Below are 19391 nucleotides of genomic sequence, written 5' to 3'. Positions count from 1 at the left end.
TTTAGCTCCGAAATGGCAGATAACAGAACTCTAACTAGAATTCACGCAAACAAGAGAAAATACCAAATTCGCATACCAACACAAATGACAGAATCGGCCATAAATATGGGCTCCAGGAATTTTCCCGAAGGGTTACAAATGGGTCGACGCGACCAAACTAAGACTTGACTAATCTAATTAAATAAAGGGTCCGAAAGATTTGTTATTACATTGGGGGCCTTACAATAAAGTATTTAAATTTATTATTTAATTATATCGGGGACATCACACATTTTCCCCTAGAATTTGCATGCTCTGGGGTGAATCTTTGCATCTTCATTTAGTGGTGTTTATTTACCCCCAATTTCCTTAAGTTCTTTGGTATTGATTTGCCTAGAATGTGTAGTTCATCCTTCATTAAGAGTATGTATGTGATAACTATAAGGAATAGCTTTCACTAGCTTATGGATCAAAATATGCAGTCAAATGATAGATTCAAAGCATGAAGAAAGATTTTGTCCTTGAATTGAATTAAGTTTTCAGTCTTGATAGACACCTCTGAGCATTGCATTAATTAAGAGTTTGGATTCTCTTTTGCAATCAATTTGTGTACCCCTATAGACAAGGGGACTTCTAAACTAACAACAAAGGGCAAAAAGCTCTTATCAATTGTTTGTAAGGCCAAGCTTGATGGAGTAGGTGATGGTACAAGAACCGAAAGGACTTCTCATTAACCCACAAGCTCTAGGAAGTCTTGGATCTCTATAACAAGAATTATCAAATAGTTCTCTTTAAAACCAATATTTGGGATTTCCACTTAATTCCTTGGAGTTTACTGCCTTTGCCACTTGCCCCATTATTGTGAGGATGGGCAGAGGCAATAGGGAAGTGGGAGCTGCTGATTTTTGTTGTTATACTCTTTTAGAGTTATATTGAATAATATCAAATTATGTACTATCATTTGTTGTTGTGAGTTTCATTATTTTATACAATAAAAGATGACATATGTGACATAGATGCTCATAAGCAATAATGAGTATTGGTTTTGATAATTACTTTTTAACAAAAAGGTGTATGTTTTGATCTTCTGCATAAGTGATTTAAATCTTATTTTTTATGCTGAAGGATTCAATAATTAGCGCTTACGATACACCCAAAAGAGGAGTATAACTAAGAGATGAAGCACGTGGTATACATTCTCATAAGCAATAACAATTATTGGTTTTGATATTTAGCACCCAGCAATACACCCAAAAGAGGAGTATAGCTAAGAGATGACGTATATGACATACATTCTCATCACCTTTAATAAAGAGAGAATTTTGTATCATGTGGAAGTGGTTTAAACCTTATTTTTTAAGCTGAATGTTTCAATAATTAGCACCTAGTAATTAGATAAGAGTATAAATACTTTTAATTTTCATGTCTGCAACTGCGTTTCTTTCTGTGACAAGTTTTTAGTGGAAAATCTTTTATTGGAGAGATGCCATAATACATGTCACTAAATGAATAGAATCTGATGGTTTTCTTTTTGTTTCCCATGGAATTTTCTGGCAGGAAATGACTCCTGAGCAACTTCGAAAAGGTACTATCCCACCCTCTTAGAGAGTACATGTGACACCGAAAAGAATTCTCACATTTTCAACCTTCTTAGAAAGTACATACAATGCTGAAAAGTGTGGTTTTATTTCCATGAAACAAAGATTGGCATGTTTTATTGAACCATGTTTCATTTGGCACTATTTATTTGTCTACATGTCCAGCTTTGGAGAAAACTTTTTCTGTTCCAAAAAATAAAGGAAAACTCCAAAAGTTATGGGATGGCAGCAAAACAATTTATAACACAGTTTCTTGGGCTGCTACAGCTACTGGGTAAGCTTGTTTCCTTACCCTAAAGTTGCTCTTTCCTCGCGAAGTAATATGGAAGCATAATAAATTTTGCCTAGCAACATTTTCTTGAAGAGTAATTTCAATCAAGGTCATCTTATTAATTAAGATCTAAATGGTAGAAGGGGTACTTATGTTCTCTGTGATGCATTAATAAATAATATTTAAATACTTTTGATGTTCAAATGCACAGAATCTTGAGATCTCTTGACTGGGATGCATTTTTTTTATGTAATGCTGTTGGGTAAAGCTTTTTTGTATTGAACCTGTCTTTGGCAAGCCAATAGCATGCTTACTAAGCTAATGTTTTCACTTAGAAATGATGATAAACATGATTATTCCAGAGTCTATATTAATGAGCATAGAATGTTTGTGGAAAAAAAATTGTCTAATTTTATTTTGCATCGAAGTTTTGGATTGAACTCAGTGATACATCATTAAGATGAGAAAAATATGAGTGATCAAAATGTTGATGCAAAATATAATTTTACTTTGCATCGATATTTCAGATCACACCCAATGATCCATAATTAGGATAAAGATAAAAATATGAGTGTGATCTAAACAATGGATCACACCCAATGATCCATCATCATGATGAGGAGAAAATTATGAGTGTGATCTGAAAAAATCGATGCAAAATAAAATAACACAGTTTTTTTCCATAAACATACTATCCTTAGAAATGATAAGTAATTTTTTTTTTATTAAAAATAAAACAGAGGTTTTGAAAGGGCCTCATCCCTTTAATAGTCAAGAACTTGAAAATGACAAGAGTGTAGAACACAGGTTAACTACCGAGAGTCAGTAGTAAATGAAACTTAAAACTTTTAATCAATTAAATCCTTTTGTAAAATTGCTTTGAAACTGAAACTGAAACTACAATGCAAAGCAATCACACAAGGAACAACTGCACAAGATTTGACGTGGAAACCCAAGATGGGAAAAACCACAGTGAGTAACGCTGCTAGGATATACTGTCCTAATCCAGCCTCACAGTTAAAATCAAATACAATCTTTAAGGGCACCAACCCTAAGGAGTCACCAAACCCCTATCTTAAGAGCACCAACTCTTTCAACACCCTAACTCCACAATCTGAGCACCAACTCAGAATCCTTATGGCACCAACCAAAAGGATATTACAAATAAAACTTATTATCTCTGATTTTGAATCTGCAATCCAAGATATTACAACTTTGAAGATACACAAAGTCTACAATGTGTTACAATCTGAATGATATTATTTTTCAAAAATATTGTTCTGATTCAGACACCGCAGATAGTTATAACTTGCAAATAAGTATGTATATTCTGAATATATAAACACACTCAAAACCAGAAACTGATTTGTGTATCAAATATCTCTAAGTATCTCCAAGATAATATTCTGAAAAATATATTGAATGTCTCTGTTTTTTTGGTAGTTATATTCTCAAAATGATACTCAAAAACTCTGAATCTTTGCAAGTCAAAATCAGAAAGAGATTAAAGATCTGGAAATTATTATCCATGTTCAGTAGCCCTGTCTCAAATCACTTCGAAAAAATGTCAATCTACAGTTTAATATACTGTCACCGTCATTATAAATAATCTCATCATAAATCTGAGTCAAGACAAAAGAAACAATTTGAAATCTTATTGTGTTACTGTCTTATCAATAAGATCTGCAGAACATGAAGAACTGTACCACTCTCACTTGCATCATAGTCACTTCCTTTCAGACCTTCCAAACCATAATCCTTCCTTGTATCATATCGCTGACACTTTCAAGTGTTTTCAGAAAAAATGTATTCTATTTTCTCCAACATAATACACAATAATAGCCAAAGAATCACTTCCAAACAGTCTGCCCAAAAGCGCTTTAAAACAATGTCTAGAAATGATGGTTAAGAATAAGTTACATGTGGTTGAAAGAACTACCTACGGTAGTTACAAAAACATCAAAACCAACTTTGTCTTCTTTCACTCCTAAGAGCATATATTATAATGAAGTTTATTGTTATTTGTTTTAAAACAAAGATACGTGGGACAACTAAACATTGACGCAAAGATTAGCTGTAACTCAGTTACAACTACCATATGGTTACAAAGCCAAAACCATCAACTCCAAGAATATTAAATGAAACTGCCACCACTTCACATAAACATTATTATCCACAAAACTTCACATATTCATTCTTTCAGACCCTCAACCAATATACGTATTCATTCAATCTCTTAACCAATATGAGAAGAAGACAGCAAATCTGAGTACAGCAAACACAGAGAATGGTAGAATGGTAGAATGGTAAAGATTTAGTACTAATCTCTGTAATAACAGCCTGAACGGATTTTTGTGTGTAGATTTCTGAGTTTTATCAAATTGTGGTTGCAAGGTCATCAATGCACTGTACGTGCAGGGGTGACATCAATGACAAACATGCCAACAAAGAGAACATACATATGACAACCTAATTGCAGCAAAAAAGCAACATCTTGAGAATTGGCAGGAGAAACAAAACGATTAGATAAAGATGTTACTTAGAGATTAAGCAAAGATGAATCCTCCCAGTCATGCATGATCTTCAACTAGTTTTTCACAAGCTTAGCATTTTCCTACATAGTTTTGTTTGCTTTTTGGCTTCTTGTTTTGGTCTTAAACACGTTCATTTGATTGGATCACATGTGCGTTGTTTTTTCCTACAACAATTTGATGCTATCGGTTGTGTTCTAGATAGTTGTTCTACTATAATCCACCACCTTTTGTAGGTTACTTGATGCCGAGAATGTCCTCCATATTTGTCTCCCTATTGTGCTACATGGTGATCTCTGCCTTAAGCTTGTTCATTTCTCACATATTCTTTGATTGGTTTGAGAGAATTTTCTCCATTTCCATTTGGGTGAGGTGTCCTAATCTCTTAACCGATAGGGATGTTGTCTATCAAAGATATTGTATGAACAAGCTGCTCAGATCATTTTGACAAAGTATTTGTAAAATGATAATGTATTCTTTCTCCATGAAAATTTCATCAATATAAATGAATCTCCAACATCTTGGACATCCAAATTTCAATTCCATTCTTGAGGAGGTCAAAAAAAATAAAAATAATACTAAATGTCTTTATTTCCACTCGATAACTGTTTCGAAAGCAAGAGACATTGCAGGGGCAGTGAAGGATCTTTTGGAAAAGGATAAGCAAGTGTTTGATCCAGTTTTTGTCCAAGGTCCTATCAACTTTGCCTCTCTGTCTCCCATTTAGAAGCTGCAATTAGCTTCATTTGCTCAAGCCAAGGCGAGGGAAGATCTGCTATAGTCTCACTTTGAAGACAGTGAATTGCTCACTCTGGCATTCGGTGTGTTAGAAAAGATTATGCCTATGTATGTCAAGGACAAATTTGATTCCCCATCTGACCAATTGAAGAGCCTTATCAACTCGGTAAGCACTCATTTTGAGTCCTTTGAAAAGTCTGTTGCAGTCAAGGTCCAAAATGAATTTGATGTAAATAGGTTTAGTAAGCTGTAAGGAATGATTGCCAATGATAGAGTTTTGTTAGATACATGTGTCAAAAGTATTCAAGATGCATTATCTGAAGGTGGGAGTATCTACAAGTCTTGTTTGTCATTGTCTAAGTTTACTGAGGCTTTTGAGAAGAAGATTAAGGAGCATGAGAAACAGTTGGAAGGCATTTCTCAGGCCTTTGATCCTTTGATTGTTTCAGTAGCTAGTTAGGAAGGTCAAATCAATGCTCTACTTGATAAGATCAAAAGCTTAATGCATGACAAGGACAAAGTGGTGAGTAGAGTTGGTGAGCTCCGAGGTCTAATTAGTCCAAAGATGGAGACAATGCTCAATGCTTTGAAGGAAGCCCAAGATGCCATAGCCACAAATGATCCATCAGACCTTCAGGTGGCAAAGATGCAGGCATTCCTCTTTAGTGGACAGATCTCAATTTTGGAGTCTCAAAAATAGTTGGGACAGTAATTTGAGCTTATTGAAAAACATTTTTGCAGATGTATTTAAGTTTTTGTAAGTTGATAGAGCTTGTTTGTACATATGTAAGAATTTTGTATGATTTTGGTATGCGGAACCCTATCTTTGCCATTGATGTCAAAAGGGGAGTGTAGGGCAGTGAAAAATGTTATAATCATCTTAGGAGTCTTTGCGAGTTTTGGAATTTTGAGTTTTTGAGCATTGCAGTGTATGTTTATAATTGGTCTGACACTTAGTCATTTTTCACTAAGTGTTGCCATCAATGCCAAAGGGGGAGATTGTTGGCAAGAGACACTGCACAGATCATCTAATGTTGTCATTGATGGCAACCCAAGTCAGTTATCCCATCTACAATATGTGATTTGATCCTTCCGGAAGTTAGAGTGAAGATTTGGTCAAGTCCGACAAGTTAGAACAGAGCATCCGACAAAGTATAGTATCTTGATTGGTATTTCATTTCAGCCGAATGCTTTGTGTTGCAGAGCTAAGGGAAGCTTGATAGATGTTTGGAGTACCTTATTCCATGATTTTAGCATCCGGTGATAATTGTTGTGAAAGTTAGAAGATCTGGTATATCGTTTCTCAGACTATCAGTGCTCACCAACAATCTTGTGTGGATAATCCTTATGCGGATTATGTGGATAGATTTGGGTGATAATTTTTGTGGTCTAGGTGTTTATTCCAAAGGTTTTGGTAGCATGTGGACAATTATTTTGGTCCGCATTGGTATTTTGGTTTCGGATTCAGCCGATAGTGTGTACATGTTTCATAATATGCTAAGTGGTCTTGAAGCCAACATGTGGATGATCTAATATCTTGTTGTGGATATATATATGTGATGTATTTGATCATTTTAGTGTGTGTGGTGAATGTGAAAAGTATTGATAATTGATTGTGCATAGTTGCACATGTGCAAATTAGAGATTTATGCTCCGGATCAAAGTAGAACGGTGGAGTAGAGCAGTATAAGGCAGAATGTGAAATCAATGGATAATGTGCTTAACCGGAACTATACCTAGGCATTTGTAGATGTTGTTTAATAGTTCAAATTCTCGTGTAATCATTTGTAAGGCAGTGAGCCTTCCCAGGGTTGTTGCCCTTTGTTGTTTTGAGCAGTGAGCTCTAGGCAGTGTGCCTGAATTCATGTGCATTCCATTGTAAAAAATTATATATGAGTATACTCATTTGTGGGTCTCATCGCCACCGTGGTTTTTCCCTTGACCGAGTTTTCCACGGATCAAATCTTTGTGTTATGGTGTTGTGGTTGATTGTTTTGTGTTCTTGCATCTTTCTTCTTGTTCAATGTATTAAGTGGTTGAATGAACGGATTAATAAAGTTTAAATTTGCAAAACATTGATTCACCACCCCCCCCCTCCTCTTAGTGTTCCTTGATTCCAACACTAAGCAATGCAATTTTCTCATTGGTCGAAGAGGAATTAATTATAACTAACCCTAATCAGGGTTTTATCATGCAATCTCGGCCATTGATCTTGAATCAATCAGAACCATTCATTGTAATTGAGACCTCTATATAAGGTATTACCTTCTCTTTGTAAAGGTGAATAGTTAGAGATTAGAGTTAGCAATAGAGTAGGAGGAGAAGAGATTAGATTAGATTTATCAACCCTACATCCTTCTATCTTTTATTTTCCAAGTGAGTTAAGTGTAACACATTCCAACGAAACATAAGTCTCGTTGTGATTACCAGCATTATCACATCACATACACTGAGTCTATCCAGATTATTTGTTCGCATTGTAAACCTTGGAGTTGTCTTATTTGATCATATTATTTAGCATATGAGGTTTCTCTGTTCAAGAGAGGATAGAATTCTTGGTATTTTATTCATGTTCGAAGTGTCCTAAAAAACACATCAACACATTGGTAAGTGAAAACTATCTTTAGCCTAAAATTAATAAGGTTGTGCAGAAATACATTAGTATGGAATTTGTATTGGGATTGCCTAGAGCATGGAGAAGACATGATTTATATTTATAGTCGTGGGATATATTTTCTGAGATAGTACTCTTCATTCCATGTAAAAAGACAAATGATGCAATACACATAGTTTATGTATTTTTCAAGGAAGTTGTGAGATTACATGGGTTGCCAAGCAATATAGTTTTGGATAGGGATACTAAAACTTTTTGTTACTTTTGGAAGACATTGTGGAAGAAGATGAAAATAGATTTAAATCTTAATTTAACGTATCATCCATAGACTGACAGACAAAGAGAAGCTGTGAACAAGAGTTTAGGCAATTTGTTCATATGCTTGGTTGGAGAGAAGATAGAAAACTGGGTTATGATTTTGGCACAAGCAAAGTTTGTATATAACGCTTCAGTAAACAAGAACATAGGAAAAACTCCATTTGTGGTTGCATATGGCAATAGTCCAAAGACTGTATCAAACTTGAGAGATGTCAATAATGAAGAGAAAAGGAGTGCAAAAGCAAAAGAATTGAATAATATGTGAAGAAAGTACATATTGAGGCAAGAAGTCAATCAAAGAGGATAAATGGTAGATATAAGGTGAAATCTAACAAGAAAAAAGACATAAGGGGTTGCAGTTGGAGATGAAGTAATGGAGTATCAAAAAAAATATCAAAACATACCATAAGTCAAGAAGGTGAAGAAGTTTGACCTTTGTAGAATTTTCAAAGGGTTTGACTTAAGAAATGCGTATCAAGTAGAATTATTAGAAGGATTGGGCATATTGCCAATATTCAATATTTTAGATGCATACCAATACCACGAAGGAGATTTAAGAGATAATGGCTTAGAAGTACAACGAGAGAATCAGATATTACAAAAGCAAAAGGAGGAGACTGAGGAGATTTTGGACATTAGGATTGGCAAAAGCAATACGAGCAAACAATATGAGTATTTGGTGAAGCGGAAAGGATGGCCTAAAGAATGTTGGAAATGTTGTCATTGATGTCAAGGTTACGTAGATGATTGGATTTCATTGTCATTGATGTCAAAGAAATTAAAGAGAAGGTTTACAAGATTGAAAGAAGAGAAGGCAAAAAGAACAACAATCTGTATGTGCAAAGGCAGTGAATAAGATTGACAGGGCTGACGACAAAATTGTTTGATGGAGCAAACACAAGACAGCAAATAGCTGCAGATTTATGTGGACAACTAAGAGCATTATATCTACAAGAAGATATTTATATAAGCAGATTTGGAAAGAAGAGCTTGTTGATTCAAATGTGATTGTTCATAATCCATTGATGTGGATATTCACAGAAAGATAATAGAATGGATATAATCTATATGAAGATCTTTAAATAAGAAGCAAATAAATGTGAGAGGTGGATGAAGAAAACAATGATCAGTATTGAAATAATTAAATGCAGTGAGCTCCTTATTAATATACAACGGTCAGTGCATGCAGCATTAATACTTCAGCAATTTTTATTGGAGATAATAGCAAGTCACATAAGACAAAATAAAGAAAAGACAAAAAGTCATATGAGACAAAAGAAGACAGCAAATTAAAAAACTAATACGAGTTTGTTTCCTAAAGCAACGAAAAAAAAAGGAGAAGAATAAGGCAAAACAGAAAAGGACAAAACCCACTAAAAGACAAATTTATGGAGCCCACCTCTTAATGTTAGAGCCCCCTAAAAGACAAAATAATCCTACGATTACTAAATTGCAATAATAAAAGATTATGTTTAAGCCAGCGGTCAAAGAAATATTAATACAAAGTCAGCGGACCATTCATTAGAGACAAGAATCGATTCACATAAAAAAATTATTAACAAATGGTGAAGACAATTCATGAAATAAGATCGCACCAGTTGTGAAAGGGCATGTGAAAGATATAAAACCACAAAGAGAAGAATCGATTCAAGTGTGAGGAGTGTGCTGTGTATAGATGATGTGTGTGTGAAGAGTGAAGTGTATATGTGCATACACCAAAACATTATATAAGAAGATTGTCTCAGAATTTATAAGAACAATATGTGGATATAATAACCAGATTTTGAAGAGGAAATTAAAAATCCTTTGTAAGAGATTTATGATCAGATTTAAAGAAAGGTGTGTGAAAATTTGATGTGAGACATGAGAGTGGTGTGAGTATTAAAAAGACAATAAAAATTATGCACCTAAGATTATTGAATCGAAGAGTATATGCTATTATGCAGATATAGAAGAGGAGTATATACAACTGTAAAAGGCAATGAGGGCAGATTGAAGAACAGATTGTAAAGAGTTTAATGAGAAGTTGTAATCAGGCTGTGACAGATTTATTGTTATAATGATAGCAGATTGGAGAAAAGAAATACACTCAGATTTATGAATAAACTTGTAGCAGACTTAATGGGAAAAGTTGTGAGACATTCATGAGCAGATTTGTGAAGAGAGTTTGAGAAGATTTGAGAAGAAAATTATGAAGTAAGTTATTGGAGCAGATTTGAATGCAGTCAAGAAGGGAATCATTGCAGTCTGTCAAGTGAAGATTATGGCTAGTTGTGTGGCAAAGTCATTGTCATAATAATAGGAGGTTGGAGAAGAAGATATAGTCAGTTTTGTGGAAAGAAATAGTATCCATCATCTGTTGTTATGGCAACATTGTCAAGGTGGAAATTCAGATTTATGTGCAATGGGTTGGTGCTCACAAAATCAGTTGTGGGAGTTGGTGCTTCTAGTAGGTTGGTGCCTACAAATTCAGAATTGGGAGTTGGGGCTTCTAGTGGGTTGGTGCTCACAAACAAACTTAGGGGTTGGTGCCTACAAATATTGTAAAAGAAGATATTCATATAAGCATTTATTGTCGTGGTTTTCTCCCGTAAGGGTTTCCACATATATATCTTGTGTTCTATTTGTGTTCATAATAGTTAGATCACATATGAATGTTGGTATGCAATGAATGTGATTATGAGATAAGTTATATACTTTTGATTGAAGTTGAAAAATTAAAGTTAATTAATATACTGATTCACCCCCCCACCTTCTCAGTATATTCTTGTGCTCTTCAAAGAAGACTTGTCTTGGATTTCTAAGACTAAATATTCTATTTCGGTTTCCCTCTAGCCACTAGAGAGTGAGGGACTCACTTTCCAAATTACCAAAGTGTAAGAGCAATCTTACATAACCCAAAAAAGATCTTTTCTTTTACTTTCTTTGTTTGTAGGTTTTCAATAACATGCTAGCATTATTCAAGCTTTGCAAATCCTACCACAATTACATATTTCATCATGTGATTGGGAAGACATGATCCATGAAGCACTATCAACATTTGTAGGTTTCCAATAACATGCCAGCATTATTCAAGTACTGCAAATCCTACCGCAATTACATATTTCATCATGCAATTGGGAACACATGATCTATGAAGCTCTGTCAACATTTCATCCATTTTTTATGAGATTCTAATCACTACAAGGCATAATTCACTTCTAGACTTAGTACTAGGCACAACAAAAGAATGCTCAATTTCATTGCTCATAGTTTGCAACATTTTTTTGAAGTGTGTAGCAACAAAGAAACATTGATCAAGAGAGCTTATGCTATGAACTAGATCAAGATTCATTCATCCATCACCACGACATTCATTTTAGAAGATTCTATCTACACATTTTGCCGATTATGCATTTCACCTGGTATTGAGCTTTTCACCTACTTGTGACTAATTGAGATCATGTCCAAAGCTAGAAGCTATTATATAAGCATTTCCAATGATAATCAGAAGACAATAGTTTATACCTAACTGAACATTGCCATGTATTCCAATATCATTCAAATTCTATGACTCGCACATAATTTATGCCTATATGTAATCAAATGGTTACAACCTAGCATGTCGTAAGCCCATTGCAGCAGATTGTGATTCAATTGTGATTGTGAATGAATAAAGATCATATTGATGTTTTTATATTTCATTCAATTATGTTGTGTATTGCCTTATTTAGTTGCATCAATTGGTGTTCTAGAATTCTTCTTGAACCATTTGTACCTATTGAGCACACACTTATATTGAGAAGGGGGTGAATCAATATAAGATAAACTATTTATTTAATTAAAAACGTAACAACAATAATAGTAATAGCAATGTCCACATGAGAGAATATAGATTTACTTGAAATCGTTTCGGGAGAAAAACCACAAAGAAGGATTCTTGGACCTACTGTTCGAATCTAGCCACTCAAAATGATAAACAATTTTTTCAACATTTGCAGGCACCAACCCAGTGGAGACACCAATCCCCACTTTAGATTTTGTGGCACCAACCTACTAGAGACACCAATCCCCACAACTAAGCACCAACTCAACAAGAGATGCCAATCTCTGTCTAGGAGGCACCGACCTCTTCTACTTTCTAAGAATTAGTTCGTCAATGGATGATGAGCATTTAGCTCTCCTCCAACAATATACTTCATAATTTGCACGTCAATCTTCTTTACAAACATTTACTTGCATTAGAAATAAATCTGCTTTGCTCTCAAAAGATGGAACATTTTTGCACACTTCTCAATTCTCAAGATTTACTTTGCAATACATTTGTTCTACTCTGTGTTTGAAAGATAAAGCATTACGCTTGCACATAATCACCCACTTTTCCACAAAACAATTCTCCTTTATATATACTCCTTTTGGGTGCCAAAAATCAATGCGATAAATCCATATATTGGCCACCTTTTTCAAAAATATATCATTGTAATATCGGCCAACACTTCGTCCTCTATTCTTTTTAAAAAAATTCGAACTTATCATATACCGGGTTGCTAGTTAGGGGTCAAGGGTTGCTCTTTCCTCTTACCAAAATGCAAGTCATGTCGTAGACACAACCATAGAGCACACAAAAAGAAGAGCTTTGAAAGCTTAGTCATATTTGCTTGTCACCCTGTCGGGGTTTGTCCTTGACCATGATAAATCAAACACCTAAAAGCCTATGCTCGAAATCCTTAGACAATTTTGCAAGTGATCAATCTTTGTTGAGGGTTGGCGTCAGGGATCCTCTTTACCACTTTCCAAAATTGAATTCATTAATCTTTAAGTACAAAGTCTGATCATCGTAGCTAGAAGAAATTTTAGAGTTAGAGGATTGGACCTTGACCCTACCCATTGCAAATGGGGACCTCCACTTTTTTCTGCTTGCTAGGTTAGTTGTAGTGTCTTTAGCCTAAGTTACCAGTTCGGGTTTGGGTTTGGATTCAAGTTCGGATTCGTGGATTTGACAAAAAAATAAAATCTTAGGTACGGGTATGGGTTAGTCCGTACATATAAGTTAAAAAATCATGTTATATGTTTAAAAACTATTAAAAAAATTGTTTTTTATTTGCTTTTTTTTTGTTTTATGACCCGTGGACCCCATTTTTGGGAACCCACGGGCTTGGGTTCACCCAAGTCCGCCTGGGTTCCACACGAATCTTGCCCAGGCGACTAGGTTCCTTGTGGGTTCTGCGTGCAGGACCCACAAGGAACCCAGCCGCTTAGGCAAGACCCATGTGGAACCCAAGTCGAACCAGGCTCAGACCAGGACCGAGCAAGAACCAGGACCCAAACCTGGCCGATTTCCCCAAGAACCGGTATCTGAGTCTTTAGCTATCAGCCCTTGCTTGGAAGAGGTGCGATGTCTCAGGTGGCAATCAAGTCAGGTCTCTCTCTTTGGGATGGAGTGAGGTTAGTTTGTTTTCAAGGCTTAGGAAGTGAATAATTCATGATAATCATCATCTTTTACTTGCTGAATCATAAATAAAATGCTAAATTTGGCTAAGGCAAGTCGGTTTTAGAGGTAAACTTTCTAAGGAAGAGGATAGGTTGGAAGTCTGAATCGTCATGAAAAGGCTCAAGGAAATGATTAAGCTAGCAAAATTGACATCTTGAAAATCACTTCCAGTCAAGCTTCACATCAACGGCCTAAGGCATAATCGTTTTCGGTACCCAAGCAAATTGCAATCTTCCTTCCACTTCTTGCCACTCCCATCATTGCCAATGGATGCTCAAACTTCCCTTCCATCTCCTATCATTTCCACTTCCCCTCACTTCCTTCCACTTCGCCCCATCTCCTACCTCTACCCACCTACCTTCCTATCCTCCATCTACCTTCTCACTTCCCCTTCCCACCATTCATTATCCCCTACCTTCCTACCTTTCCCTTCCATCTCCTACTGTTTCCTTACGTCCTTTCTACCCTTCCAGCCTCTACCCACCTACCTTCCTATCCTCCATCTACCTTTCCACCCCCACTACCACTTCCATCTCCTTCCACTTCCTCTACCTTCCTACACCCCTTATCCCTCCTTTCATCACCTACCCTTCTACCCTTCTACTTCACCTTCACTTACACCTACATCTACCTTCACCTACACCCACGTCGTCTAACCCAAATCTCACACCCCTTACCCCTTCACTTCACTCAGTGTTGGTTGAAAATTTTGTACACCTGGGAAGATGTGCAAAATTGTGGTTTCAGCCACAGTGTGTGAATATAAAACTCTCCTAATTTAGGGAAGTCTCCCCCTCTACTACCACTAACACTAATCTAATTTGGGTGGGATAACATCTTATTCTCTTTCTTCAGAATAGACGATATTCTTTCTCTTATTTCAGAAAAGAAATTACGGCAACAACAGTAAATACAGAAATGAAACTTTTTGTAGGATTTTTAGATCATAAAGGGAAGCAAAGTTTCCATGAAAGCACAATGACTTCCTGTTGACGTGTATTTTGTACACAATCATACACAGAATAAAATACCAATAGGCATCTTATCCTCTCTTGAGAAAATAGTCTCTAACTGCTGAAGATTCGCGTAAAGGATCAGTTAGGTAGACTCCAAGGTTCTTTGATGTAGGGTCTCTAGGTGTGGACAAGCTCCAGTGGTATGATGTGATTTGCTGGAATCACAAGGGGACTTACATTGAACTTCCGATCTGCTTTGCTGGACACAGGCTCTTACTAACTTAGATTAAAAAAATGGAAAAAGGATAAGGGCGAAGAGAGGATCTAATCCTAATACTAAGAATGTAGGAGCAATGATTTGATTTTTGATGAAACTCTAACTAGGTCTTGTTTTGACATCAATGGAACATCTACACAAGGCTAGTGCGATCTTCTAAGGAAGCTTTATGATGTTCAAATCATCACCGCAGGCATAGATACCATCCAAGTTGATGCATATCAATGAAGAGGCAACAATTTGAAATTGAGCTTAGGCTGAATGATCCAGTTGACTACGCAAGGCAAGTCTGCAATCAACAAACTGCTAGTAGTATGGATATACGAATTCCATCATCAATTAATCACATTTCCTCCATTCATCTAATCATCTACCATCTAAGATTGAAGACTTAACAAGAAACCATGCAAATTGCAAGAAAACGACATATTTCACCATTACTTCAATGAAAATGGAGTTTGTTTACAATCAATGGCAACAATTTCTTGCCTTGTCCTCCTATTCTACTCTCTATCTACTAACTACTTTCAACTATTTCTATACTATCTCTCTCTAATTCTCTCCAATTATTAGCCTTTACAAATGAAATGCCTGGGCTTATATAGTGCCCACAATACAATTTGATGGCTTAGATCAATTCAAGATCAATGGCCAAGATTTTACAATGAAAACCCTAATTAGGGTTTGTTACAACCATTACATAACATTTAATGCTTGACCAATGATAAAATTGTATTGCTTGGACACATGTCCCTTCTAGAAAAATCGACCAATGGATAGCCGGGGTAGGTACATCGGAGTTTGTGCCACCTTCCATGAGTTAAGTACATTGAATCTGGACATGCTGAGATGGACCTCACTGATTGGAGACGTGATGACTAAGATGCCACCTCATCTGACACTTGTAACTTTGGTAAATATTCAACTTGATGTTGTTGAGAAGCTTGCTTTAATTAATTCATCTGGAATTATTTGCTTCTTCAACGAGCCCTTGTTCTAACTCCTTGCGTCATTGATGTGCAGGAAGATGATGTACCTCGCCTTGGAACGCTGGATTGAAAGAGGTCGCCCATGTCTTGGCTTGATCGTCCTGGCGAAGACCGTCCTTGATCCGGCTTGATTTTTCTTGATGAGATCTCCATTTGATGCCTACACAACATTTCAAAATTAGTAACATGATTTTGCAATATAAATTAGAGAGCAAATTTTAGGAAACTTAATGATAAGTCCTTTATTAATCATTTCCTAAAAAAGACGATTGAGCTAAGGAAAAACAAAATTCCAAAATTCAAAATTAAGGAAATGACGATGAACAATTCAAAAAATAAGACAATAAAACCAATATCGCCATACCTCAGGAGAGAGCTAACTCTAGAATGCAAATGAGAAAAATTTGCCTAGGCAAAATTGACGTATAGATAGTCTTCAACGTGATTTTTCTTCAAAATGACAACTTCGCCACCTTTGATATGTCCTTGGCAAGTTCGCTCAAGTGAGATTAAGTTCGCACCACCTTTGGATAGATGTTTCGCCTTGGATAAAACTAGTGCCTTCTTTTGTTTTGAAATGAAATTCGCTCCTTCAAACACACTCGCACTCCCTTGATGATGTTTGCGCCTTCCTTGACAAGACCCGCACCTTGAAGATAATTTCGCACTTCTCCCTTTGAGATCGCATGAAAAATGATAATGTGAAAATAATGATTCTCACCTCCCTTTATAAGCGCCTCTCATCATTCACCCTAAGGCCGACTTTTGTGAAATAAAGCAATTTTAAACGATTTTTAATTAAATAATAAAGGCCAACCTCCCTATCTAAGCGCTCCTCTTGATTTTTATTAATTAATAAATAATTAATTAAATGCCTTTATCATTTAAATTGACAAATTCGATTTTTACAAGGCAAAATAATTAATTAACATTAAGCGCAATACTTAAATGCTATTTTTAATAAAATATCGATTTTGTTAGCATTTAAATAAATTAAAAAATGTGTTTTAATCGCCAAAATGAAAAAGTGAGAAGATACGTACCTCATCGCCCTGGTCCCTGACTGGGGGACAGGAGCGATCCATCAATTTGATCATAATTCTTGCATTTTGACGTTCAAAGTTCTCATCTCCACGTTGATTTTGCAATGTTTGTTGGGTCCTTCAAGCTTGAATGTCTTTCTTGTGCGAACAAGTGCATCTCATGACCATTATCGCCCTGGTCCCTTGGAGAGGGACAGGAGCGATCTCCATTCTTTTACGTGAGATTCTTCGTTCTTGATGTCAATTCCTCGTCCATTATCCTTTAAACGACGTTTTGAACCTTTTGCAAGTTTGTTTTGCCATGATCTTCGAAGGAAAATGAGTGCTTTGGCAAATATCGCCCTGGTCCTTGTCCAAAGGACAGGAGCGATATGAGTTCCTTAGCTTAATTGATAGCATTTGGACGTTCCAAACTTTGATATATCACTTTCAAAAGACGCCTTGGACCTCTTGCGACCTTGGAAAACCTTGACCTCACGTGATTTTTGCATGAATTAGCAAATATATTCAACATCGCTCTGGTCCCTTCCTGAGGGACAGGAGCGAATTTCAAGATTTTGAGCTTGTCTTTGCCTTTTTCAACTTGCCATTGCCTTCATTGGGTAAAACGTGGTCCCTTGATCCTCCTCAATCACTTGATGCGTGATAAACTTTCAAAATTTAGAGCCTTTATACAAATTTCGCTCTGGTCCCTTCCTGAGGGACAGGAGCGAACTGGGAGTCTTAGTGCAAATCTTTCAATGTGACGACCTTTGTAACTTGTTGCTTGATGGAAATGCCTTGAGACGTCCTTGCCACCTTGTTCTTCGCCTTGGAGTGGTTTTGAACTTGAAGAAAAGGCAACATACTTATTGTATCGCCCTGGTCCCTTGGAGAGGGACAAGAGCGATTTTGCTCTTGTGGTCTTCATTTCACTTTGCTAGCTTCCAAATTTATATTCAACGGGTTCGTAATGCGTCCTTCCATTCATTCATGCCTTGAGATCAGTTGAAATTTGGCGAGAAAATCATCTACAACAAAAATCGCTCTGGTCCCTTCCTGAGGGACAGGAGCGAACTTAAGCATCTTGGTCCTTTGTTGACGTTTGATAATCTTCAATTTGTCTTCAACGGGTTCGATTGACCTCCTTTCTTGCCTTCGAACATAAAATTTGCTTGGTCTTTGTTCAGGACGTACCTTATGAAGAACTTCGCTCTGGTCCTTCAGTAAGGGACAGGAGCGAAATTGACCCTCTAGGCAAAACTTCATCATTTCATTGTTTTTGATCAAGTCTGGATGTTCTATCATGCTCATTTCGTCCTTCACCATGCCTTTGATGTCTCGATTCGTCCAAACAAGGTCAAGAATGGCTCAACTAAGCATTTTCGCTCTGGACCCTTGGTGAGGGACACGAGCGATTCGCCTTGGTCCCTTGGAGAGGGACAGGAGCGCATTTCGCTCTGGACCCTTGGAGAAGGACACGAGCGAAATTTGACTTTTCGCACTCTCGATCAGGACAATTTTAATGGAATATAACATTTAAGTATAACTTTAAGTTATATTCCATATATACTTTCAGGATGTTTGAGAGTGGTTTCAGACCTCCAGGAGTTATATTGCAAAATCTAGTTTTTGGAGGTTTTTTCAGTTTCCAGACTTAGTCAAATTTCAGGATCAGGACATTCCAGACTTAGCCAAATTTCAGGATCAGGACCTTACTCAAGCCGGACTTGTTATCCTGTTGATCTCCCCGACAGTGCTTCAAGTTATATTCATTTGATAAAATGTACCTCTTTGGACCTTTTCACATCGTCAAGACGTTAAAATCCTGCAAGGACAAAGCAATATTGGATTTGTAGCTCCGGTCCTTCACTGAGGGACAGGAGCGATTTTTCCCCTGGAGGCATTTCTGTGCTCATGAAAATCTTCAATTTATATTCAATGGAAAGATCTCGCCTTTCTCCATCACTTCCAATTCGTAATTCATCTTGACCCTGCAGGAATAGTAAAATATTTGAAAACGAGCTCCCGTCCTTCACTGAGGGACAGGAGCGATTTTGCTCCTACAGGCCAAAATAACATGATTTTACACATTTTATCACTTCACAAGGCGAAAACAAATCATTTGAAATGCCTAGGATCAAAATTCAAAAAAGTCAAAATTTGGTCAAAAATATTCAATTGGACAAAAATTCACATTTCATCTTCAACACTTAGACAAATTTAAGCTCTGCATCAACATTCCAATTGAAAATTAGACCATTCTGGCGAATTCATTTCATTCAAAATTTGCATTCTAGAAAAGGAAACTCAAAAGCTCTCAAAAACGACTGGATTTTGGCTTGAAAAGGCAGAATTTAAAACCCTAAGGCTTGGCCCTAAATCCAGACGACCAACTGACTAGCAAAATCCTAAAAACGAAAGCAAAAGCGAAAACGAGCAAAACGAGCAAAAAAACATGGGTCCCCATTTGCAATAGGGCGATGTGTGAAAACGTCACAACCAAAGAAACGAAACTCGGACTCGGCTCGGACTCGGCAAGGCCAAATCGGACTCGGACTCGGGACTCGGCGTCAGACTCGGCTCCAGACTCGGCTGGACTCGGGAAAGTGAAAAACTCAAAAAATT

The 19391-nt window shown here is 36.6% G+C and overlaps 1 protein-coding gene across 2 annotated transcripts in view; it reads left to right on the top strand.

Moving 5' to 3' along the window:
- LOC131053340 (uncharacterized) overlaps nucleotides 1–19391 on the top strand; it is a 169287-nt gene that overhangs the window by 117584 nt on the left and 32312 nt on the right. For both annotated transcript variants that reach the window (XM_057987939.2, XM_057987940.2), the window contains exons 6-7: nucleotides 1537–1564; nucleotides 1743–1851. In XM_057987939.2, the coding sequence (XP_057843922.1) occupies nucleotides 1537–1564; nucleotides 1743–1851 (137 nt within the window). The remainder of the gene's footprint in view (nucleotides 1–1536; nucleotides 1565–1742; nucleotides 1852–19391) is intronic.

The sequence above is a fragment of the Cryptomeria japonica genome, chromosome 3, assembly GCF_030272615.1.
Source record: "Cryptomeria japonica chromosome 3, Sugi_1.0, whole genome shotgun sequence".
NCBI lineage: Eukaryota > Viridiplantae > Streptophyta > Pinopsida > Cupressales > Cupressaceae > Cryptomeria > Cryptomeria japonica.
Note: the sequence above shows the minus strand (reverse complement) of the source record. Positions and strands in the feature narration are given on the sequence as shown.